Here is a 25390-nt window from a genome sequence, read left to right on the forward strand (position 1 = left end):
GTCCTCCCCGCGGCCAGAACCTGAGCGAGTGCTCCGGGGGCACCGGGGAGCAGTGGGCATGGAGGTTGCGCCCATTCCTGGTTGATCCCTGAGAGCTGTGGAAGTCTGCGTCCACTCCCGTGTCGCCACTGGTGTTAGGTATGGGCTTCCGTGTGAACACTGGTGTTCTGTGACAACCGCTCCATCCCTCCCCCTCCCCCAGCCTCCTGGGCCGGGCCCTCCACTGTGTCACCTGGGGCCACAGTTACTGTGCAACTCCCCTCCACCGCCGCACTCGCAGCAGTGAGCGTGACCCCCAAGGCAGCTACCTCTCCAGGCATCGCTGGGCCCAGGCCTGGCAGGACTCAGGGGGCTCTGAAGGAGGGAGGAGGGACACTGCCCCCGGCCCTCCCCCACATAAAGACCAGCTTGGCCCTCTGCCTTCCCCCTCTCTCAGCTTGACCCCACTTGCCACAGAACCGCCCCACTGAACGAGTGTTTCAAACCATTGGTGAGAAGGGGCCAGTGCCGCCGCCTGCGACACTGGCATTGCATACCAGAACACTGGTTTGAGTCCCAGCTGCTCTGCTTCCCATCCCTGCCAATGTACCTGGGGAGCAGTGGAAGATGGCCGAGTACCCGGGCCCCTGCCATCCAAGTGGTAAACCTAGAAGAAGCTCCTGGCTTTGGATCAGCCCAGCTCTGGTCGTTGCAACCATTTGAGGAGAAACCAGCGGATGGAAGATCTCTCCACCCCACCCCCCACAGCTCTGCCTTTCAAATAAATTTTTAAAAAATTAAAAGTTCGGGGAAGCTGGAAACAACGTTTTGGTACAAAGAAGTTGTGAAATCCACGCGTAGTTTGACCATGACGCGTGTTTTCGTGACCTCGGAAAGATCTCATATGTGCAAGGATTTCGCGGTGTTTCTTGCCCCAGAGTGACCCATCTTTCCTGCACTTCCATGAACTGTCTGGGGCCACTGCGGGTCCCCGAGCCAGCCCTGCTTGTGCCCCTTCTCGGCAGCAAAACACTGTAGATGCGTTTTACAGAAAGGATCGATTTATTCATTTGACAGCAGAGTGACACAGGGAGACTTCCGTCTGCTCCCTAAATGGGGTCTAACAGTTGGGGCTGGGCCAGGCCCAGCCAGGAGACTGCAACTCCATTCGGGTCTCCCCCGTGGGTGCGGGGCCCAAGCACTCGGCCCGTCACCTGCTGCCTTCCCAGGCGCGTCGTCAGCAGGGAGCTGATGAGCGGGGCGGCCAGCATCGCAGGCGGTGTCGGCTCCGCGGGGCAGCGCCGGCCCGAGGCCGCGCCGTGGCATCTGCTTAGTGACCCAAAGGCTCCTGCTGTCTGTGGTGTCCCCGATCCAGTCATCTGCACGGGCACTAACCACTCCCGCTTTGTCCACAGCACAGATGCGGTGCGAGCTGGTGGGGCATTGTCCCGAATGAAAGTGAAATTGTGCCACACCTGCTTGTCTTGAGGCGTGCCAGCCAGGGCTCAGTGCAAGTTCGGGTTCTGGTTCCACTGCTCCAGACGTTGGTGTCAGGAATTTTGCTGGCACGAGGGTGCTGATGAGGAGGTGGAGTCTGCGGTAGCACGCCCAAAGCAGCAGGGATTCACAGCACAACACAGGAAGCAGTTTAATCTTTTTCCAGCTGTCAACTCGGGATTTGATTCGCGTGTGGCGGCCAGGGCTGGACACCACTCGGACGGCAGGACTCGCCTGCCTGGCCTCAGCCTGGGGCCGTCATCGACCTCCCAGGGCCTGGCGTCTCTGGTCCTCCTGTGCCCACCTCACTTAATATGCTTCTTTGAAATGTTGGTTTCGTTGCTTGTACTTTTTTGCCAGTAGAACATGTGTTGCTTCAGACGTGCATCCCTGGGAGCCCGGCCGTGCGGCCGCTGGCTCCGTTGGCAGCAGCGTCCTCTGCCCTGTTTCTGCTTGGCGAGCCAGTGGCCCACGCTGGGCCTGCTTTTCTGTCAGAAAAATCGGATCTGCTTTTTCAGTTGAGATCAAAGTCTTAATGTGCTTTTTCAGGGACGTTAAAAACTATTGAGGAATTGTAGAACACACCTTGTGAGATAGATTACTGAAGACAATAAAATCAGGGTTTTAAATATGTGGATCTAACATAATTAACTGACCCAGTTAACAGTGTGCCATTAAAAGGTTCTGTGTACCGGCTTTGTGAGTCAGAAGCAGTGTCATGGAGGAGGCAGAAAGGTGTGTGCCATGTGGGAGCCGTGGACACGTGTGTGCCACGTGAGGGAGCAGTGAGACGTGTCCTGGAGCCGTGTCTAGGGCTATGCCACATGAGGGAACGGTGGGCATGTGTGTGTTCTGGAGCAGTGTCGGTGTGTGCCACATGAGGGAATGCGTGTGTTCTGGAGTGTGTCTGGGTGTGTGCCGCGTGAGGGAACCGTGGTTGTGTGTGTGCTGGGAGTGTCTGGGTGTGTGCGCGTGAGGGAACCGTGGTTGTGTGTGTGCTGGGAGTGTCTGGGTGTGTGCGCGTGAGGAAACCGTGGTTGTGTGTGTGCTGGGAGTGTCTGGGTGTGTGCCGCGTGAGGGAACCGTGGTTGTGTGTGTGCTGGGAGTGTCTGGGTGTGTGCGCGTGAGGGGACCGTGGTTGTGTGTGTGCTGGGAGTGTCTGGGTGTGTGCGCGTGAGGAAACCGTGGTTGTGTGTGTGCTGGGAGTGTCTGGGTGTGTGCGCGTGAGGAAACCGTGGTTGTGTGTGTGCTGGGAGTGTCTGGGTGTGTGCGCGTGAGGGGACCGTGGTTGTGTGTGTGCTGGGAGTGTCTGGGTGTGTGCGTGAGGAAACCGTGGTTGTGTGTGTGCTGGGAGTGTCTGGGTGTGTGCGCGTGAGGGAACCGTGGTTGTGTGTGTGCTGGGAGTGTCTGGGTGTGTGCGCGTGAGGGAACCGTGGTTGTGTGTGTGCTGGGAGTGTCTGGGTGTGTGCGCGTGAGGGAACCGTGGTTGTGTGTGTGCTGGGAGTGTCTGGGTGTGTGCGCGTGAGGGAACCGTGGTTGTGTGTGTGCTGGGAGTGTCTGGGTGTGTGCGCGTGAGGGGACCGTGGTTGTGTGTGTGCTGGGAGTGTCTGGGTGTGTGCGCGTGAGGGAACCGTGGTTGTGTGTGTGCTGGGAGTGTCTGGGTGTGTGCGCGTGAGGGAACCGTGGTTGTGTGTGTGCTGGGAGTGTCTGGGTGTGTGCGCGTGAGGGAACCGTGGTTGTGTGTGTGCTGGGAGTGTCTGGGTGTGTGCGCGTGAGGGAACCGTGGTTGTGTGTGTGCTGGGAGTGTCTGGGTGTGTGCGCGTGAGGGAACCGTGGTTGTGTGTGTGCTGGGAGTGTCTGGGTGTGTGCGCGTGAGGGAACCGTGGTTGTGTGTGTGCTGGGAGTGTCTGGGTGTGTGCGCGTGAGGGGACCGTGGTTGTGTGTGTGCTGGGAGTGTCTGGGTGTGTGCGCGTGAGGGAACCGTGGTTGTGTGTGTGCTGGGAGTGTGTGTCTGGGTGTGTGCGCGTGAGGGGACCGTGGTTGTGTGTGTGCTGGGAGTGTCTGGGTGTGTGCGCGTGAGGGAACCGTGGTTGTGTGTGTGCTGGGAGTGTGTGTCTGGGTGTGTGCGCGTGAGGGGACCGTGGTTGTGTGTGTGCTGGGAGTGTCTGGGTGTGCGCGTGAGGGGACCGTGGTTGTGTGTGTGCTGGGAGTGTCTGGGTGTGCGCGCGTGAGGGGACCGTGGGACGTGTCTCACGTTTACTCAGCACTGCTCAGGAGCTGGGCCCCTAAAGCAGAATCAAGGCTGAAATCCTGTAAAACCCTCTCCCATCGGGCTGTCAAGCTTTGTGTCACAGGAAAGGGCAGGGCGCCTGTGGCCGACGGCTTGGGCTGTGCTCGCAGTGTTTACGTCTCCGTTCACCTGTGGAGGATACAGGAGCAGAGGAGCGAGTACCCTAAGAGGGGCGTGGAGCTGGGCAGCCAGCCGGGGGTGGGGACCCCCGTGTGCCCTGCCGGAGTGCCTGGGTTCCAGGTCCGAGCCAGCTTCTTGCTGGTGTGCAGCCAGGCGATGGCTCAAGTACTGGGGTTCTGCCACCCACAATGGAAAGCAGTCGACTCCCTGGCCCTGGTATTGCAGGCATTCGGGGAGTGAACCAGTGGATGGAAGATCTGTGTGTTTGCTTCCCAAAGTGAAACTAGGCAAAAAGTTAAAAAAACAAACAAAAAAACTAAAAATCTTACAAAAAGAACCTCAAGTGTGAAAGTGAGCTGAGCCACAGGTGCCAGCTCCAGCTCCTCTCGACCCTTGGCAGTCCCGGTTCAGCCAAATCCTGCTCCTCCTCCTGCACTGGGCTCGCCCTGCCTGGGGGCCTCGGAGGCCATCCACCTGGGGGGTCTGGTGTGTGAGTCCCACCATGCCCAGGGGGTGGGCACTACCACTGTCACCATGTGTCTCGGGGTTTTGTGTTCCATCTTGGTCCCTTCTGGGACATGGTCTCCCAGGGTTAAGTTCATGCCACCCCACAGCTCATCAGTGTGCGCCTGGCTCTCGCGTCCTTCCCGCTCCTGGTCACTGGTTTTAAGTCCTGGGTTCTGACTTCTAGGGGCGTGTTCTAATGCGAGCGCCATCTCAGTGTCACTGGGTTTTTGGGCCTTAGCGCTGCAGCGTCTGACGTCCGCCGGAGGCCGCCTCCCCACGTGCTGCCGTGTGTGCCGTGTGGTGGCCACACCCTCTTTCCTCAGAAGGTTTTCTTCTGTAAGCAGCACATTTGCATTTTGTGTGGTTTCTCTTGTGGGGACAAAATGAAATGGTCTCGGAGGTGATGCCAAAGGGTCATGGCTCTGTGAACAGCGCTGCTCTCTCTGCTGCTCGTTCAGAGCGTTTCCCAAACTCTAGAAACGCTAGACAGAGATGAGCTTAACAGCAGGAAAGCCGATCACCCTGTCGGAGATGACCCCTAAAATCTATACAGAAACGTGGTCCCTTTAAGTTCCCCTGAAGCACCATCTGGGATGCCACATATGCTACTGGAATTTGGGGTGCCATACAATGTCACCATACGCTTATTAGTAAATCCCCAATATTAATAAGCCTGCCTAATATTTACAGAAGAATTCTAAATACCAGCATCAATAAACGAGGCAGCATGGTACGTTTTAGGCTTTTCTTTAGTGCAAAAGGTACATAGGAAAGTGAGAGCTTTAGTTCAGTTTTAAGAGAAGGGAAAGTCTGGAAACGAGGGGAGCGTCCACACCAAGCAGAGAGTAGGGCAAAGCCACGTGCACCAAGCGCTTTGAGCTGCTATCCACTGCTTATCACCGGCAGCAAAGCAGAGGCGGAGAGCCTTTTGGGATGCTCCCTGCCTTTATATATTCCCCACACAGGGGAGTGGCTTGTGGGCAGGTGGGCACTCAGGTATGTTCAGGTAGAGCATGATGTCACACGGGGGCGTGGTGAGGGTATCAGGTAGGGTGTGAGGTCACACAGGGGTGTGGCGAAGGCGTGGTCTTGCAGCTCACAAACCTAATCGGTTTTAGCCTGTCTACTTCAACCCCAAATCCCTTCCTGCACAGACTGTGGGGACACCACCCCTTCCCCCCGCACCTGCTGTGCACACTTAGCATGCGTGCTTCCCTGCACCGCTTCTGTATCCCACCAAATCCACGTGACCTTCGGGCACAGCCAGGTTGACACATGAATGGTGACTGTGTCCTGCTGTCTCAGCACCCGGGGACCCGGCTGTCCGGTTGCCACTCATCAGCATCTGGCCCCTTTGCGTGAGCCCCGGCTATGGGGACACGTGCCACTCTTCACAGGTGGGGACCTGGCGGGTGGCAGTGTGCCTTCCCTCCACCCCGCCTGAGCAAGTGCAGGGAGCACAGCGGATTGAAACTGCTCGTACCCAAACGAACTCCTGACGCACTTTGTGAAGCCCCTAATGCTTGGGCGTGGAAGATGGTGAAGGATCCAAGAATTGGGGGGGGGGGTGCTGAGCCCCCAGTGGCAGAACACCGTGGGCGGAAGGAAGACCTGAGCCACGCAGTGGTCATGAGGCGTTTTATTTGTACAGCATCTCCAGTCCTTTGTCTACAGTGACAGCGTCTCATGCGCGGCCAGTGGCCTGGCGTGAGGTCATGCAGGAGGGGTGGTATGTACAGACACGCAGGGCACCAGGGCCGGGCAGCGTGGAATCCGGCGCCCTGGCCGTCAGCTGCTGGGGCTCCTGCAGGCCCTGAGCCAGGGTTGCCGGTGCTGCCAGCAGGACAGCCTGTGCGTGGACCCCTCGCGGCACCGCTCAGCCTGCCCGCGCGGGCCGCTCTGTGTCCCGACCCTGTTCTGCAGACACCGGAACTGCATGTCCCCATGCTCAGGGACAGTCATGTGACACAGCAGGGGACAAGGACACACACTGAAGACGACACTGGGCCCCTCCGTGTACAGTGTGGGGCTGACAGGAAGGAAGAGAGTCCGGAGTTTCCTAGAAGTTCAGAGGTGGGGAGTCCGCGCCTCGCGCCTCTCGCCGGACTGGAGTTGTGACCGGGCAGCCCTGAGGGCTCTGGAGCGAAACACCCTGGAAGCACAGCCGAGGCGGCCAGGGCGGCGGGGCCTCACGCCCAAGCTGGCCGCACAGCTGCCTGGACCCCCACAGAATGCAGCCATTCCACAGGCCCACGGAGAGAGGATGGGAATGAAAGGAATCCCAGAGAACCAGTGCTTTATCAGATGTTGGCTTGTCCGCTTCAAAATAAAGCAGTCATTTCAACTGTTAGAACAATCCAGAGGGACTGGGCACAAGGGAAGTCAGAGGCGGACTGGGCATCAGCACTGGCACTCAGAGCCAGTCCCTGGCAGCCCCTGTGGGAAGGGGTGGGCCCGCCAGGCTCTGAGCAGGGCAGGGAGCATGGAGGAGCCGCGCACCTGCCTCCCACGCAGAGCACACGACAGAGCCCTCCCTGCACTGGCCCCCAGGGGGCGCTGTGGTCCAGCGCGCCTCTGACAGACACCCTCCCATCCCTGCTTGTCAGCATGTCCCCTGGTTTAAGATTTTACTCGATCCCCTGCTTGTGTCAGGTTCCCTGTGAGGGGTCTCAGAGTGGCGGGGCGCTGGGTGACCACAGCGGCAGCCGGTGCCCAGGAGGGTGAGTGAGCTGCGGCCCTCCCCGGGTGTCCTGACCCGTCCTGAGTGGAGCTGTGACCACACACATAGGCCGCGGCTCTGCCCGCGCCACCCTCTTCCTGCTCAGAAGCCTGCCTGCCAGGTCTCGTGGCTGTGTGGGCGCTGCACCAGGGACACCCTTGCTCCGGAGATGGCCGTGGCGCAATTTGCATGTGCAGCAATGTGTTTCCACAGGACTTTGTAACCAAAATCCACATATTTTTAAAAACTAAGTCTCTCCCAATCCCCATTAGAAAAAATACAATTTATAGAGACAAGAACAACACAGCCCAGAGCCACAGATGCTCCTCGAGTGTGCAGGGGCCTGGGAGTGGACAGCAACACCGGCAGACCCCTCCCTTCTCCAGGCACAGGAGACAGACGCTGACTGTCACCCAGTCCCACGGACGGGTCTACAGGGCCCTTCCTGCCACATGAAGATGTGCAGACTGGGCCTCAGGCCCCACCAGGGAAGCAACCTGCTCACTGTCACTGCGTGCACCCCCAGGACCTGATGGGTGACAGTGGCCGCATGTCTCCTCTGCTTTGTCCTGTCTCTGATACCTGGATGTACACCTGGGGACAGGCGCCCTGGTCTCTGCTGTGCGCGTGTGTGCTGTGGACCCATCCCGGCCCATAGCCCCCTGAGATCCCCTCAGAGAGACCCCCAGAACCACAAGGATGGCACTGGGGGTGGAGGGCGCTTGTTGCTGGCTCCTCTCTGGTCCTGAGTGAGAACAAGGCACCTGGGGCAATCTCCGAGCACAGGCCACAGGGTCCTGACCTCCTGGCTGGCTCCCCCTGCCATGGGGCTGTCCTGTGCGCCGAGCGGAGCTGAGCAACCTCCTTGGGCTCCCCCCCCACCCCTGCTGTTCCGTCAGACCTGGTCCAGCCTGGCTCAGCCTGGCTGAGGGAGTGCAGGCCCGCAGACTGAGCGCCTGCTTCCTTCCATCCAGCTGGTCCCTGGGCAGCCGTCACGTCCACAAGACTTGGGGCAGGGCCACTGCTGGCTGCTCCTGGTGCGCAGGCTGAACGCTGCCAAACCTCAGGTTGCTGCGCCCGTTTTCTCTCTGAGGACTGGAGGTCAACCCGGGAACACAAATACTCTGTTTGCGGAGCTTCCAGGGGAGGCCGGGGTGGCCTCCGGGACAGCTTGCTGGGACTGACGGCAGCCCCTGCGGAAGCACTGAGGGGAGACCCAGGGGCTGTGTGTGTGGCTGTGTGCGCCGCTCGCTGTCTCGCCCTCCATCACCTCACCCTCCTCCACGCAGGTTGCAGATTTGCAGTTAAAATTATGTGGCATAAAGTGATCTGACATAATTACTTCTTATTTTATAAACCACATTCCTAGCTCTGAATAAATTATTTATTCCAGAATTTCACACAAAGTAATTTCTATTTTCCTAAACTTACGGAAGCCCTACTCAGTAGAACTCAGTTTCTAAACGTAAACCGGGATCAGGTGCGGGCGCCGGGTCCTTGGGGGAGGAATGCGTGGCTGAGAGGGGCCCGGGGACGCCCGGCACCCCCACGAGCCCGTGCCCTTCCTGGCCAGGGTGTGGGATGCAGGGGAGGATGCCGGAGACCCCGGGGATCCCCGTGCCCCCCACACCCTCCCCGAGCTGAGCGCCTGCCCCCAGTCCAGACGGGAGGCTGTGGGGGGCGGGCTGGGCACCGGCTGCTCCTCACTCAGGGCGTGAGTGAGAACTGGTCCTGCTCCGTGGGCTTCTCCACCCAGGCGCCTAGCCCCGCCTTGATGAAGGCGGTGAAGAGACGCGCCTTGGCGGCCTGGTACTCCCTCGCCGCCAGCTTGGACTCGTGGTACATGTTGGGCTTGGTGATCTTGGCGCGCAATAGGTGGGGTGGTGCCTGTAGAAGAGCAGAAACAAGGGCAGGTGCTGAGCGAGTGACAGGCGAGGACAGCACCGCCACACACACACACACACACACACACCCAGCGAACCCCGGCTGACGAAGATCGCATTCTCAGCACTCGCAGAGGAAAAGCGCTGCTGGTGTGGTGTGCGCTGGGCCACGCTGCCTGGCTCCAGTCTCTGGGGACCGAGACTCACAGGCAGCCAGCGTGGGCCAGCACTGGAGCATCTGCCTGCACCTCCCTCGCCAGTCTCAGGCTAGCCCTGTAGCAGACGGATGCCATGGACCTGGCTGCGGAGTCAACGCAAACTGGCAATACTCACCGACCACGTGGGAGGTGTGCAGCCGGAGACCACGGCAGCACCAGGCTGCCGAGAGGGAAGGGAGCACGCAGGGCCCGACCCTCCTCCCTCCTAGGGACCGGCCACGTCTGGGTGCCAGCAGCAGCCCCAGGGCAGAGGGAAGGGACGTTGCCGCCTGTGTGACAGCAGTGGGACTGCAAGGACCAAGGCCACCCTTTGAGTCAGGGACGCCAGAGAGAACCCCAGACTTCTGAGTCTCATTTCAGGGAGCCACACATGGTGGCAGGAGCGTGCAGGTTCTAGAAGGGTGGACACTGCGGGGAGGTGGAGGCGTGGCCGCAAGGCCCTCAGTACCTTGCCATGCACGCGCGTCCAGCGACAGAACAACGCGCGCTTACACAGGCGCGACGCACGGCCCAGCTCGTCCTTGCCCGTCGTGGCATTGATGACCTCGATGGCCGAATCGCCCACTGTCCAGTTGACGCTGAAGTTGGGTGCCTTCCCCGGCTGCCGCGCTTCCGCATTGCTGATGCCTGAAGAACAGACACGGGAGGAGGTGAGCGAGCCTGGGCTGTGGTCCGTGGAGAGCACCGTCCACTCAGGGAGACACAGACACGGTCCCTGCCCAGGACTCAGCCACATGCTGTCTGCGAACGGCAGGCAGCCCGGGACTCGCAGAAACCTGATGGCACGAGGCTCTGCTCACACTGGGGATGACACAGGGGAATCGCAGCAGTTCACACAAAAATGGGATTAAAAGATTGAGTTTCCTGGGGTGCAAAACCTTTTGTGTTCCTGGATGGTTTCTCCATAACGTGCAGATTGCCTGGACTCTCGCAGACTCCTCATAGGGCCGAGAGCCCTGGCAAACTGCACCCAGCAGAGTCGGCCCTGCAACGGTCGAGCTGGGTTCCCATCGTTGTCCCAGGCAGCTCTGGGGCTCAGATCCTGCACACGCTCCCAGCACCAAAGCCAGCCATTCAGGCCACACAGCTTCACGTGCACAACGCCAGAGGCAAACAGGAAGCCCTGTGTTTTCCTCGGATGCTCCCTCAGCCCTGTGCTGGCCAGCCACGCGCTCCTCTCCAGGCCTGGGAGCCTCCTGGGTCACTGGAGCTGAACACAGTTCAGACCACGTGGATGTGGCAAACCACCCGAGTCGCATAGAGTCAGCCTGGGGGTTTTCAGACAAGTCTGGGACGGGAGTTGGCCCACATCTGGCCCAGCAGCAGGTGGCCAGGCACTGGGCAGGACAGCTAAGCTCACACTCCGGCGACTGCTCCCCCAGTCACCACCCCTTACCTGCTGCTCCCCAAGCAGCATCAAAACCACGGGACCTACATTCTGAGCGAGGAGCCCAGGTGCGCCTGGCACGTGCCCTGCAGTAAGAGGCCAGCAAACCAAGCAGCCCGAGTTGGCAGAACAGCACCAGAGGGAAGAGCAGTGCAGAGTGAGCCTGGGAACCGCAGAGCTGTCCTGGATGCCAGCAAAGACCGTCCTGGGAGGAGCAGAGGGAGGGGTGCTGACAGCCGCACCTGGAACATAACGGACCCTAGCCAGGCCTCTGGAGACCGAGACCACATCTGCAGCGAAAGGCACACTTGACAGGACTCGTCTGAGCAGACACAGAGTATGAGCGGCATCACCAGTGTGCTGGCCACAGGTACCTGGGACAGGAGCTGCGGTCTGAGCCCCAGCCAAACCCATGCCGGACAGCTCCCCACCAGTGTGGGCTTGCTGAGTGACAGCTGAGCTGGCCTGCACACACAGCTGACAGCTCCAGGCAATCCACAGTTTGCCGCTGTGGTGTCCACCACAGGCAGTCTGGCCTGGCCCACGTGACAGCTCCCTCCTTTTCTGTGCACTGTCCCCATCTGTGTAGCAGGAATGGAAAGTTCTGCAAATTTGCACACATGGAACCAGCACTAGCTGGAAAGAGTTCCCTCCCCCACTCCCATCATGCCCGACACCATGACACTAATAGTTCCAGAGAAAGGCATGGGAATGGGTGGTGCTGGGTCCTGGCCAGACAGCGCTGGCTGGAGCTCCACCCCGGAAGCGGTCGCTGTGCCTCTGGATGCTGCCGCGGGAAGGCCCAACCTGGCTGGGGTGAGAGGCGGGCGGCTTTTCTATTGGTGGTGATTGTATTTCCCTGGGCGGGGCTTTGCTTTTTCCTGGTGAGCGCTTTGGTGGTTTGCTTGTTCTCTCTCGCTGGCCTGATCCATTTCCAGAGTTTGCACCTTCACTTTGCTCAATCAACGCTGATCTCCCATGCCCCTTCACACCTCAGCCCGTGCCTTCTTTCATGGTGGAGCAAGAGCCCGGCGTTCCAGAACACCAGCCGGAATGAAACAGACCGGGAGGGGAAATGGAGCGGCCCAAGTCTGTGCCCCTGGAGTTCCCGGAGGAGAGGAAGAAGGGGAGCAGTTTCTGTATTTGAAAGAAAACTGGGGGGGGGGGGGGGGGCGGGATTCTAAATGAGATGAAACCAAATAGAGATGTGAGAATCTCAGCAAAGCCCGGGCACAAAACCATGGTGCTGACCCGTTGGGACGCAAGAAGTCCAGGTAAACGAGGTGAGTGATGCATGCTGAGTGACAGCCGGGCAGGTCCCCCAGCTGATGCATTTTCTGCTGAGTGACCACTTGGCTAGGGGCCGCCACTATGGAGACTCCTATAAAAGCCAACTCAAGCTGTTGTGGGGCTGGTGCCACCATGCCGGCTGAATAAAGAATCTCCCATTCTCTAGGGTGTTCTTCCAGACTCCAGTCCCACACAGCTGGGCTTGGATCCCACATGACCGTAGCTCAGCCCAGCAGTGCTGAGTCTGGCCAGAGAGGAAGGCACACCGCATCAGGGCACTCCTGCAGACTGCCTGCCGGGACGACACAGAGCAGATGATGGGCGCGGGGCCCCATCCTCAGCTGGGAACAAAGAGGAGACCTGCACCCAGCAAAGGCGCATTACAGCAGGGGCAAAACAAAGACTTTTCCAGGGCCGGTGCCCACGGCTCAGTAGGCTAATCCTCCGCCTTGCGGCGCTGGCACACCGGGTTCTAGTCCCAGTCGGGGCACCGGATTCTGTTCCGGTTGCCCCTCTTCCAGGCCAGCTCTCTGCTGTGGCCCGGGAGTGCAGTGGAGGATGGCCCAGGTGCTTGGGCCCTGCACCCCATGGGAGACCAGGAGAAGCACCTGGCTCCTGGCTTCAGATAGGCGCGGTGCGCCGGCTGCGGCGGCCATTGGAGGGTGAACCAACGGCAAAAGGAAGACCTTTCTATCTGTCTCTCACTGTCCACTCTGCCTGTCAAAAAAAAAAAAAAAAAAAAAAAAAACTTTTCCAGACGCACAAAAGTGGACCCAATTCATGATCACCAGAACCAACAGGAGCCTATGGAGACCCGCATCCCTTCCACAAGAAGCCTTCCTGTCTTAGTGTCTGAATCCCTTCCAAATGCTGAGTGTGGCGTTTGTAACACGCAAGAGGGAAAAGGAAGACAACACTGCTGCAGAGGAGGAGTCGATGGAGACTGGCAATGTTCTTCATGTTCTTAAACCGCAAAGGCAGAGTGTGGAAAGCTAAGGATGTACGCTATACACCCTAAAACAACCACTAGTTAGCAGCTAAGAAATCAAGGAGTTACAACAGAATCAGAAAACACAAGGCAAATGGAAAAGAGGGCCTGGTGTGTCCCATCACACCTACTATCCAGCCACTCTGCTGCTACTCCGGCTTCCTGCTTAGGCACACCTGGGAGTCAGCAGGTTGATGGCTCAATACTTGGCTCCTGCCACCGTGTGAGAGACCTGGATGGAGGTCTGGGCTTCTGGCCCCGGACTTACCCAGCTCTTGCTGTAGTGGGCATTTAGAGATAAGATGGAAGCCCTCTCTGCCATCTATCTGGTGCTCTCTTCCTTTTAAATAAAATGAAAAGCATTTTTTTTGAAGGAGAAAAAGGGAACAAAAACATATGGAACAAACAAGTAGCAAATGACAGATTTCAGCCTATCAATATTAATCTGTCGCTCCCCCTCTTCGCGGAGGAACGACACAGGACCCTGCGCTGTTCTTTTGTCTGCTCGGCCCTCCCCAGGTTTGCTGCTGGTTCTTCCCGGGTTGGCTACTATCCCTTCCACCTCCGTGGAAGGGCAGTTCCCCCTGCCACATTCCCCACTTCCGCAGGGGAGCGGCACACCGCCGGCCGGCTCTCTCGGGGGCTGCACAGATGTTCCCTTAGATGTTCCCGGTGCATGCCGTCTCTCTCCTCCTTTATAGTCCTCCTCCGCCAATCCTAACTCGGCTGCCCACACGCCGAGTACGCTGCTCTCCTCCAATCAGGCGCAAGTCCTACAGTTTATTGGCTGAACTGGAGGCAGCTGTGTAGAAGCTGTTTTCTTCTCTCCCAGCGCCATATTGTGGGAGAGCAGATGCATAGAATAAGTCTTAATTCCAGTAACTTAGTCCAGTCCGGATTGCTCCCCACATTAATCAGAATAAATGTGCATGACCTAAGCACCTCCACGAAAAGTCAGGGACTGTCAACTGGAGTTGGGGAGCAAACTCCAAACACACTGCCTCCGAGAACCACCTTTAACATAAAGAAGTCGAGCAGTGGTGGAGAGAGACGTCAGTAACCAAAGCAAAGCTGTGACACCGGGTGATGCAGAAAGCACAGTCCAGGCGGCCACTCGGGGACAAGGTCACCTACGAGGAGGGGCAACAGCACTACACTGTCTGCAAATCGGCTTCCTGTTCATTTCAGAACATTTTATTTTCATTTATTTGAAAGAGTGACAGAAGGCACCTCCATCTGCTGGCTTAGTGCTCAGATGCTGAGAACCAGGACTGGGCCAGGCTGAAGCCAGGAGTCAGGACCTCCAGGTCTCCCACATGTGTGGCAGGGACCCAAGTACTTGAGCATTAGCAGGCGTGCTTCATCAGCAAGTTGGGCTGGCAGTGGAGCCAGGACTCAAGCTCCACCACTGATCCAGGATGTGGTGTCTCAGGCAGCAGCTTAACCTGCTTGCAGCACAAGACCTGCCTCTAAGTTTTTATACACAGAACTGTCAAGTATATGAAGTACAAACTAAAAAAGGGTCAGAAGGGGATGTAGACAACATGCAATTATAGTCAAGATGTTGATATTCTTTCATAATTGATAGACCGAGTAGAAGATCAGTAAGGACGTGAACAACACAAGTTGACCCAACATTTATGGATCAGTCTGCACAAAGACAGCAGATGTGCAGTTTTTTCAGGTTTTCATGGTATACTTATTAAAGTGATCATATTCTAGTCTATAAAATAATAAATTAAAATGACATGGTTCGTGCTGCTCTTTGTATCTCTGCCTCTCAAAGGAATAAATATTTAAGATTTTTAAAAAGCTTAATTGGCAATAAAAATCATTGTAAAACCCCCTAATATTTTGAAATGACTTCTAAATAACTCATGGGACAAAGTATTTTGGAATCGGTGAAAATTAAAATGTGATGTAATGAAATTTTTGAAGTAAAGTTTTCAAAAAAGGCCTCAGCACTTTAAAAAATTGTACAAAGAGCAACTGAAATAGTAAAGAAGAAAAAGAAAATGAGATCAGAGCAGAAAAAAATATATGGCAAAAAAAAAAAAAAAAATCAATGAAACCTAAAGTAGTTCCTTGGGGACGATCCACAGTGCTGAGCAGCCTCTGGCTGACCTCACCAGGAAGACAAGAGGAGATGCGAATCACAGGTGCTGTCACCAGGCGCTACAGGTACTAAGGGGGCGTCAGAAACACTGTAGACCAAGATGCTTGGCAAATTAGGTGCAATGGACAAATCTCCCTGAAAGGCGTCAGTTACCGAAGCTTACCCAAGGGAAACCCAACCACATGAACAGTCCGTCCTCTATCATACAATATGAATCTGTAGTCAGGTCAGGCCCCAGTGACTTCACCGGTAAGTTCTAGCAGCCAGTTAAGGGAACACTAATCCCAAACCGGAAGTGACTCCTCAAACTGAAGAGGAAGAGATGTATCTGAATTCAAACATGTATCAATTTTGTTAACTTATTTGATTTATCAAATTTTATTGGAAAAGCAGAGAAAGATTGATTCTCCCATCTGCTGGTTCACTCCCAAATACTTGAAACAGCCTAGGCTGGGTCATGCCGAAACGGAGCCAGGAGCTTCATCCAGGTTTCCCATATGGATGGCAGGGGCCCAAGTATTTGACCCATCACCTGCTGCCTCCCAGGTCTGCATTAACAAGAGGCTGGAACTGGAAGCAGAGCCAGGACTCAGACCCAGCCACTCTGATACGGGATGTGGAGATCCTAAGAAACATCTTCATGAGCAGGCTAAATGCTTGCCCTTGACACAGACATAAAAAAGGAAACTAGATCAGGATGCCACAAATGTAAAAAGTCTACAGAAAATCTTAGCAACTGAACCCAAGAATAGATGAGAGTACTTCAGGATATTCCTGGAAACTGGAATTAAAACGAGGTCTAAGGGGGCATCCTGTCTAGGAGTAAGGGTGCCAGCTAGGTCACCACATCGGAGCACCTGGGTTTCATCTTTTGTGGCTCTGGCTCCTGACTCCTGTGTGCACCTAATGTGCACCCTTGGAGGCAGCAGGTGATGGTTCAAGTAACTGGGATTTTGCCACCCACACGGGAGCCCTGAATGGAGATCCTGGCCCCTGACTCTGGCCTGGCCCAACCCCAGCCTTGTGAGCATTTAGGAAGATAACCAGTGATGGGAGCTGTGTGGGTGTGTCTTTCAGACAAACACATAGAAGATCACATTCTCGTGCAAAAAAAAAAAAAAAAAAATCCATACTTACAAGGAGTCTTCACAAAGGTTCAAGAAAAACATGTCATGAAAAAAAAAATGCACAGATTTCAAAAACATTCATGGTACCAAAATGAACTTCCCTTTTAACTCTCTTTCCCCCACAGTCTTTTTAAAGCCCTTCATATAAATGACCATGCAGGGTTTACTCCAGGAATGTAAGGTTGGTTTAATATTTTCAAAACCATCAATGTCATCACATTAAACAAACAAAAATGCCTGATTATCTTAGGGCAGAAGGAAGCATTTGACAAAATCCATATCCGTGCCTGATTAAAAATTCCTGCAGCCGATGAAACCTGCCACTAATGTCGCATTTAATAGTGGAAGTCTGCCTCTCCCCATCCACAAAGAAAAACCAAGCATAATGAAAAGCCAATGAAGCCTATCAGTTACTAGAATGAGCATTTCTACATAACCTTTAAAATGGCATCAAAATATGAAATACTCAGAAACCTGAGGGAAGCCGTGTACATGAGAAGCTCTGGCGTGGTGCTGAGAAGCGCAGAGGCTGCTTACCGACGGAAGACTCCAGTCTCCCCAGAGCTGCACAGTTCAGTCCCAGCCAAAGTCCCAGGAGGCTCAAGCATGGAACTCGCTTAAACCTGCTATGGAAACACCAGGAGGGCCTAAGCGGCCACTTCAGCTCTGGAAGAGCAGAGCACTGAAGGGACAGCTGCCTGACCCTGAAACTGGAAACTGCAGCCGTGACGGGGGCTGGTGCGCGTGCCTGGCACAGCCCCCTCCACAAGGAGCATGCCAGAGGAAACAGCAGTGACTTCACAGAGCACAGAGGGTCTGGCAGAGACCTGGAGAGCACGGAGACCCCACGATGACCTGAAGAGAAGGCAGTGAGCACACAGCACCTGCTGTTCTTCTCTGGGGAAGGCAGAGCAGGAGGTGCCCAGTAGCCCCACTCACGCCATGGACACCTGAGGTGCTGACTGCAGCGAAGACTGAGTCTGGTGTGGGAGCTCTGGGGCACCACACAGCCACCCTGCTCTCGAGAAAGACCTCCGTTCACCTCAGCCATCCTGCATCCAGGCTCTTGCTGCACAGAGCCATCTGGAGACCCTGCCGTGGGGTCCCAAGAAGCAGTGGCTCCAGGCAGCCATCCCAAGGTGGTCTTGCAGATCAGTTTGGAGGCCCTGGAAATACCTGGGTGGCACACCCTGAGCCACTTACCCTGCAGAGACCCTCGGAGAACAGCTGGGTTGCTCTGCACCCCCCCCCCCCATCACCTGAGAAGCAGCCGGGGAGCCGATTCCTGCCCTTGGCTCTAGGAAGTAGCTGGGCAGTCAGCCCTGAGTGACCCAGCCTGCTGAGACCCTAGGAAGCAACAGGGTAGCTTTGCTTATCATCCTGTGGTCCCAGGAGGCAGCTGAGCAGCCAGTTCTCAGAAGCTCTGCCCATTGAGGACCTGAAAAGTAGGCACCTCCCTGAAGGAGTCAGCCCCACAGGCCCATGGAGCTACCTGTGCAGCACCTGGTTCTGACAAGTGCCCCTACATGGCCCACAGACACTGACAAGCTCCCATTCCGCTCCTGGGCATGTGGCATGACACCTGTGCCCACAGAGCTACACCACCTCCCGGCTGGTAGTGCCATCTCATGGTGCCTGCAGCCTGGGGGACTGTGATACGCACAGACATTGCCAGCGCTAGCTACGGGTGAGGAAGCTGCACGGACACAGCACCAAAGCACCCACCTGGGACCAGAACCCACACAGCTTGCCCCACCCCATCTGAGGACATAGTCCCACAGTGTCTCCGTCACCACAAAAGCCACGCTACAAGACCGGCAGAGGCGACTGACCTACCAGGACAAACATTAATGTAGGGACCCAGAAGCATAAAGGTAACAGCATCTCCAAAGGAACAGTGACTCGAGCAACAGAACACAAGGGAAAAAATCGATGAACTGCCTGACAAGGAATTCAAAGGATGACTCTAAAATATGCAGTTGTCACAACAGTGGTATTGGCTTCAAGAGAGACCAAAAGATAGTGGGAAACACTCAAGTGCAGAAGTGGGGCTGTGCAAAGGTCACTGTAACCTAGACTGAATGCATCTGCCACTTCATCAGGTTCACAGCACCTGTGCCAACCTGACCTCTTCTCCCTCCCCACCACTGCCCCAGTACAGACTGGTCTACAGAACGGCACCGTGGGGCGTGAGCTGTTCTGTGCAGCTCACTTCACTCAGACTCACGAGAGTTGGCAGCCCTTTCCCGTGCTGAGAAGGCACTCACTGCAGCATTCCAGCGGTGTGCTGGCGCCACACTGGCTGCAGTTGGATTTCTTTTCACAGGCCAATTTATCATCCTCATGCGTCATCAGAAAATTGTTCAGGACTTCGTTTGTTTTTAACCAGTTTAACTTCGCACTGAGTCTTGAGATCAAGTCCTTTGTCAGATGTTTGATTTGAAAATGCCTTCTTTCATTCTGTGGTTTGCCTTTTGGCTCTCTTGGCAGTATCTTTTTTTTTTAAAGATTTATTTTTTATTTATTTGAATAAGTAAATAAAAGGCAGAGGCGGGGGTGGGTGTGTGTCTTCCATCCACTGGTTCACTCCCCAAATGGTCCCAATGGCCAGAGCAGTGGCGATCTGAAGCCAGGAGCCAGGAGCTTCTTCCGGGTCTCCCACAAGAGTGCAGGGGCCCAAGCACTTGAGCCATCCTCAACTGCTTTCCCAGGCCACAGCAGGGAGTGGAATCAGAAATGGAGCATCTGGGACTTGAACTGGCACCCACATGGGATGATGGCACTGCAGACAGCTCTTGGCAGTATCTTATGGAGACCAAATAGTTTGAATTTTGATAAACTAATTTTTTTCTTTGAATCATGCTTTGATGTTTGAAGAAGCGTTTCTCTAAGGTAAGTGACCCAAAGAGCTTCTCACATGCTGTATCCTTAGAAATTCCAGAGTTGAAGCATTTATAGCAGGACCAGGTCCCATTGCAGTTGGTTTATGTGAGGTGTGTAGTGTGAGCTTAAATTTTTTTTTTTAAGATTTATTTATTTACTTCAAAGGCTGAGTTAGAAAGATGGAGAGACAGAAAGATCTTCCATTCACTGATTCACTCCCCAAATGGCTACAATGGCCAGGGCTGGGCCAGTCTGAAGCCACGAGCCAATAGCTTCTTCCGGGTCTCCCACAGGGGTGCAGGGACCCAAGCGCTTGGCCACCCTCTGCTGCTTTCCCAGGCCATTCACAGGGAGCTGGATTGGAAGTGGAGCAGCTGGGACATGAACTGGCACCCATATGAGATGGTAACCTGCTATGCCACAGCGCTGGCCCCCAAACTGAAATTCTTGAACTCAGAAGATGTGCTGCTGACCCTGCACCATTTGGTGAAACGTTCCTCCCCCTCCTGCTGAATCACCTTTGACCTCTGTCAAAATCGAGCCCATCATCAAAATTCTCCAAGGCCTGGCAATACCCAATGGTCAGCAGCCAAAGTTCTGCACGTTTCTCCAGTTATTATTGAAGTCTTAACGGTGCCTGAATTTTTGCTTTTTTATTTAAACTTTTAAAAAATATTTAATTATTTGAAAGAGTTACAGAGAGGTAGAGACAGAGAGGTCTTCCATCTGCTGGTTCACTTCCCAGATGGCCGCAACAGCCAGAGCTGAGCCGATTCAAAGCCAGGAGCCAGGAGCTTCTTTCAGGTCTCCCACGTGGATGCAGGGGCCCAAGGACTTGGGCCATCTTCTACTGCTTTCCCAGGCCATAGCAGAGAGCTGGATCGGAAGAGGAGCAGCTGGGACTCGAACCGACACCCATATGGGATGCCGGCATCCCAGGTGGAGGATTAACCCACTATGCCACAGTGCCAGCCCTAAAGTAGTTTCTTGAACCCCATATTTTCCTTAAGACATCTTTGTCATTTTGCGGGAGGATCCTAGTTGTTCTTACTCTAAAACTACATATAGAATCCTTGAATAGCTAAATATGATCACTGACCCAAAGCTTGGTTAGTACTTGGTAGGATGGAAACTTCTACTATAAAAATACTTTCTTTTCAGGACAGGGAGGGCATCTCGTCACTTGGTTGTGGCTCCAGCACGTGGACGAGGGGGGTGCCCCACGTCTCTCACGGTGAACTCGGGCACTGATGAGCTCCTTGCGCCTTTGCTGCTCTCGAGATGCAGGGTGAACTGGGCACAGCTTCCTGACTACTGCTCAGTGCCCTGCCCTGCCCTGCCCTGGTGACTTCGGCTCAGGACTTGGTGCCTCTACTCTTTGGTGGCTTTGGTGAGTTTTGCCCGGGGCTCCAACCCTGCTTCCTCCCACCCCGGCCTCAGTGAGGTCCGTTCCATACTGGGAGAACGCCCACCCACCACAACTTCCACTTGGAGCTTGGCGCCTCTGTTGGCCTCAGTGACTTCACTCAGGGCTTGGTACCCCTACCTGGCCCTGGTAAGGTCTGTTCCATATTGGGGGGACTGTCAGCCTTGTTGACTTGTGCTCAGGACTCGGGGACCCCGCTGTGCCTTGGTGAGTCCCACTGTGAGTCCTGCTGCCAGCTCAGGGCTTCCCCTCACTTTCTCAGTGCTGACAGACTGCTGCTGCCCCCTCCCCACTTTGTTCCGTGCAGTGCTCCACACACCCCTCAGCAGCCTTCTGCTTCGTGCCCTTCTCTCTGGGCCCGAGCGCCAGCCCCTGGAGGAGGGTACTGGTTCTGTCCCCAGCACCTGGCCCACCACTCCCACAACAGCATGTTCTGTTTCCTGAGCCTGCAGATTAACCCTTGCCTTAGGCACTTACCTCGCGCACACACAGAAGGGTTATTCTCTGGGTCCTATTTTCTCATATAGATCACTCTTTTGTGCTGTTTGCCTCAAACATTTGATAATTCTTGTTTATGCAAACCTGTAATTGATACAGAAATGGGTTCTGCCACCTGCTTCTCTGAGGTGCTTCTCATTTGAAGTCTGAAGGAAGCCAAGCCTGAGGGACAGCACAGCCCTGGCCGGGTTATGGAATGGCCAGGCAGGCTCCCAGCTACACAGGCTGGGTTGGCCTCACCACAGGGACGGCTCCTGTTCCTGTCACTAGGTGGTGAGAGACGTGTGTCATCAGGGGTCTAACGTGCTCCTGACACCATTCTCTCACTTTACTAATCGCTGCCAGACCCTGATTGAATCGCTGCCTTGGGATTAGGGTTTTTCCATTGGCACTGTTCTGTCTGCAGTGTCTACGTCTTCGGTGGCTGTGAACAGTGCATCAGCGCCCTGTGCTCTGTGTGGAGGGTGGCAACCTCCTTTCAAGACAGGATCAAGTGTCTGCCCCACCGTGTCACATTCAGTGTGTTGGTCAGGCACCTCCTCTCTAATGGTCTCTGATAGGAGCCTTCTGTTGAATAGAAATTATTCCTTGGGTCCACTGCTGCGTCATGCACCTGCTGGGCTGATGGTCAGGAGAGCTTCTCTCAGGGTAGTTGAGGAGTAGGGGTCCGCTCAGGGGTCCCCACTGCCGAATCCCTGAGCAGCATGGAGCTGATTCTTTGATGAACAGATGACACTGAGTCGGCACGTTGCCCTCTGCACCCCATTACTGCTGCACAACAGGACCGCAGAGTCCAGCTGAGTGATGGCTTAACCAGGTGGTCAGAGTTAAGGTCCTTGTAGTGCACATGGATATTGCAAGCTAAATAAAGTGCCAGCTTTAGTGAAAATGGAGTAAATGAGGCATGAAGAGAACAGCTAACCTGAGGTACCAGTGCTAATAACTATGTGATTTTTTTGGGCAGAAAAACCCCTAAGTGGCCACAAGAGCGTTTCCTTCCATGAGTCCCTGGGGCAGCAAACGATGGGGAATGGTAGGGAGGAGGCACCGATCTTTGCAGGCTGCAGAGCGAGAACTAGGGTAATGAGTGACTCGCAGGCCTTACGTAGGAGCCAGCAAATGCAGGACAACTGGATGCTAACAACAGCCCCCTGCTGCTATGAATTGACTGTGCTGAACTCGAAACTGCACTGGCCTAGTAACTGCCAGGACTGAAAACTCACAAGGACTGCTAACAATTTCCTGCCCCTCGTATGTGAGGCAGTCAGACACACGCTGTGGAACGGCACTCAGCAGACACTCAGGGTTACCATGGTTCATGCGTGGAAATGATCACTTCATAACGGATCAAAGAGAACGTTCTGCTGACAGTGGCCTTCGTTCTGCAGGTGACAAATTGGGAAGGCCTGGGAAGGGGTTAGAGTGTGTGGGAAGCTGTGCCCAGCCCAATGGGGCTGGGACCCAGGCCTCTGGTGAGGAGCCTCTGCATCTCAGGGCCCACTCACAACCTGCTTAAGCTGAGAGTGGAGCACCTTTGAGATGAGATTGTGCTTTTTCCTTTAAAGAGGAAAAACACAGTGGATGAAGCTGCAACAGAGTCCATGAAGAGTGAGATAGTTGGATTTCCTGTGTTGAGATTTCTGTCAGTCGTTCCTGGACAGCTTGGACATGCCTTGTCCTGTCTGCCCACCAATCCCAGGCACTAGCACCTGCAAATGCAGCACCTCTGGCCAGAGTCTTGTGAAATACCTGCTTTGGAAGGACTCTTGGTTGCTAGGGAGGGGCGCTGGGACCTGGGAATTAGGCAGGGTTTCACCCAGGCACCATTTCTGGAAGACGGCACATAACCAGGGTGCCCCCGACCTGCCCCCAGCCACCAACCCTGCGAAACAGAAGAAATCCCAGATGTGGGTGAAAGGTAGGACTGACATTTCCTGCTGGGCCCTGCTCATCCTTGGCAGCAGCTCCCAGGAGACACAGCTCCACATGTGTGCTGTCCTTGGAAGGAGGCAGGGTACATGGTGGCCAAAGGTCAGACCTGGGTTAAGTGTGCCAGGCTAGTGGACAGTGCTGTGCCTACTTCAGCTTCCACCTTGTCTTCACTGGACTATGGGGAGGCATTGAGGACACATGTAGATTGGCTCAGTGATGTGAGAAGAGTACATATAGGCCCCGGGAGATGGCCTGAAGACAGCATTCAGTCACATACCTTTAAAGGTTTCAGCAATGAAATAATACTTCGCCATTGCAATAATTCACAGGCAACTGAAAAATTGAGAAGCAGAGGCTGGCGCTGGGTGTGGTGGGTAGGGCTGCAGCCTCATCCCAAATGGGTGTCAGTTCGGGTCCCAGCTGCTGCTATGGCCTGGGAAAGCAGAAAAAGATGGCCCAAGTCCTTGGGCCCCTGCACTCGCATGGGAGACCCAAAAGAAGCTCCTGGCTTCAGACTGGCCCAGCTCCAGCCATTGCAGCCATCTGGGGAGTGAACCAGTGGATGGAGGACCTCTCTGTGTCTGCCTGTCTCTGCCTCTATGTAACACTGCCTTTCAAATAAGAAAAAACAAACAAACAAACAAACAAAAAAGTGGTTCCTAAGTCTTAACCATTAGAAGCCACTGAGGTCATGTGGGCCAACCCTCCAGATCAGAGTCCTCTGCTCCCACGTCCACAAAATGCCCAGGTCCTTTCAAGAAGTTCTTCTGGGATGATACTGGGTCAGAAATCCCAGAAAGAAGACCAAAAGACCAAATGCAGCCCATCTCCCAGAAGTCCCCTGCTGAGGGCAGAGCTGAGAGCAACCCACATGTCTTACAAGACCTCAGCATCAGCTCCTGGAGGAGCCCTGCTCTAGTCACTGGCTCACTCCCCAAATGGCCACAACAGCCGGGGTGGAGCCAGGCCACAGCCAGGATCCGCGCTTCATCCACATCCCCACATGGTGCAGAAGTCCAAGGACTTGGATAATATGCTGCCACTTTCCCAGGCCACAGCAGTGAGCTGGCTCAGAGTGCAGCAGCTGGGACTCAATCCAGTGCCCATATGGGATGTAGGCATCACAGGAGGCTTAACCTGTTATGCCACAATGCAGGCCCCGACGTACCTTTTTTTGTTTTGTTTTTAAAGATTTATTTAACTGAAAGGCAGAGTTACAGAGGTCCTCCATCCACTGGTTCACTCCCTAAATGGCGGCAACAGCTAGAGCTGAGCCAATCCAAAGCCAGGAGCCTCTTCCAGGTCTCCCACATGGGTGCAGGGGCCCAAGGATGTGGGCCATCTTCTGCTGCCTTCCCGGGCACATAAGCAGAGAGCTGGATCAGAAGTGAAGCAGCTGGGGGTCAAACCAGCACCCATATGGGATGCCGGCTCTGTAGGTGGCAGCCTGAGCCACCACGCCACAGTGCTGCCTGCCCCCAGCATACCCTTTAAGAGTGATTTCAAGGAGTGAGCGTTGGGTGCAATTCAGGTGCTACTCAGGGCACCACATCCAATGTCGGAGCCAGCTCTGCTCCCAGTGCCAGTGTGCTGCTAGTGCAGACCCTGTAGGAGGGAGGAGGTCATGGCTGAAGTATTCAGGTCCCTGCTACCCACACGGGAGACCTGCATTGAGTTCCTGGCTGTTGGAGCATTTGGGGAATAAACCAGCAGAAGGAAGCTCTCTCTTGGTCTGTGTCTCTGCCTTTCAAATAAATGAAGTAAACATTTAAAGTAACTTACATACATGTATTTTATTTTAAAAATATTATGTATTTGAAAAAGGGAGAGACAGTGAAAGCTTCCTTCTACTGGTTCACTCCCCAAAATGGCCACAACTTCCAGGGCTGGGAGCTTCATCAGGGTCTCCCACATGGGTACAGGGGCCCAAGCACTTCAGCCATCTTCCACTGCTTTTCCAGGCCATCAGCAGGGAACTGGATCAGAAGTGGAGCGGCCGGAATCAACTGGTGCCCACTCATGATGCTGGCATTGAAGGCAACAGCTTCACTCGTTAAGGCTCAACATGCATGTACTTTAAAAATAAGGGTAAGAGGCCAGCGCCGTGGCTCACTTGGCTAATCATCTGCCTGCGGTGCCAGCACCCCGGGGTTCTAGTCCCGGTTGCTCCTCTTCCAGGCCAGCTCTCTGCTGCGGCCCGGGAAGGCAGTGGAGGATGGCCCAAGTGCTTGGGCCCTGCACCCCATGGGAGACCAGGAGAAGCACCTGGCTCCTGGCTTCGGATCGGTGCAGTGCGCCAGCCACAGTGGCCATTTGGGGGGTGAACCAATGGAAAGGAAGACCTTTCTCTCTTACTAACTGCCTGTCTAAATAAATAAGGGTAAGAAGTAAGACTCATAACTTCCAAACCACTGGTGGGAACAAAGGAAAAGAAACAATTGAGTCCAGCAAAAGGGGAAGGAACAAAGGGACAGGTAATGGGCAGAGCACGTGTAAGACACATGATGTGCACCCAGAGCCCAACCAGCCC

General features: G+C 55.1%; 1 protein-coding gene across 16 annotated transcripts in view; it reads right to left on the bottom strand.

The window, feature by feature from the left end:
• Window positions 1–6017: 6017 nt before the first annotated feature.
• ADARB1 (adenosine deaminase RNA specific B1) overlaps window positions 6018–25390 on the bottom strand; it is a 115947-nt gene continuing 96574 nt past the window's right edge. For 9 of the 16 annotated variants that reach the window (XR_011387666.1, XM_051839965.2, XM_051839963.2 and 6 more), the window contains 2 exons: window positions 9706–9840; window positions 6018–8999 (listed from right to left, as the gene is read on the bottom strand). Coding sequence is in view for 12 of the 16 variants with exons in the window: in XM_051839965.2 (XP_051695925.1) it covers window positions 8572–8999; window positions 9706–9840 (563 nt within the window). In the remaining 4 variants the exon portion in view is untranslated. Of the gene's footprint in view, window positions 9000–9661; window positions 9841–25390 lie in introns of all 16 variants that reach the window. The other 7 variants (XR_011387665.1, XR_011387664.1, XR_011387667.1 and 4 more) reach the window with 1 other exon arrangement.

Source organism: Oryctolagus cuniculus, chromosome 4, assembly GCF_964237555.1.
Source record: "Oryctolagus cuniculus chromosome 4, mOryCun1.1, whole genome shotgun sequence".
Classification (NCBI taxonomy): Eukaryota; Metazoa; Chordata; class Mammalia; order Lagomorpha; family Leporidae; genus Oryctolagus; species Oryctolagus cuniculus.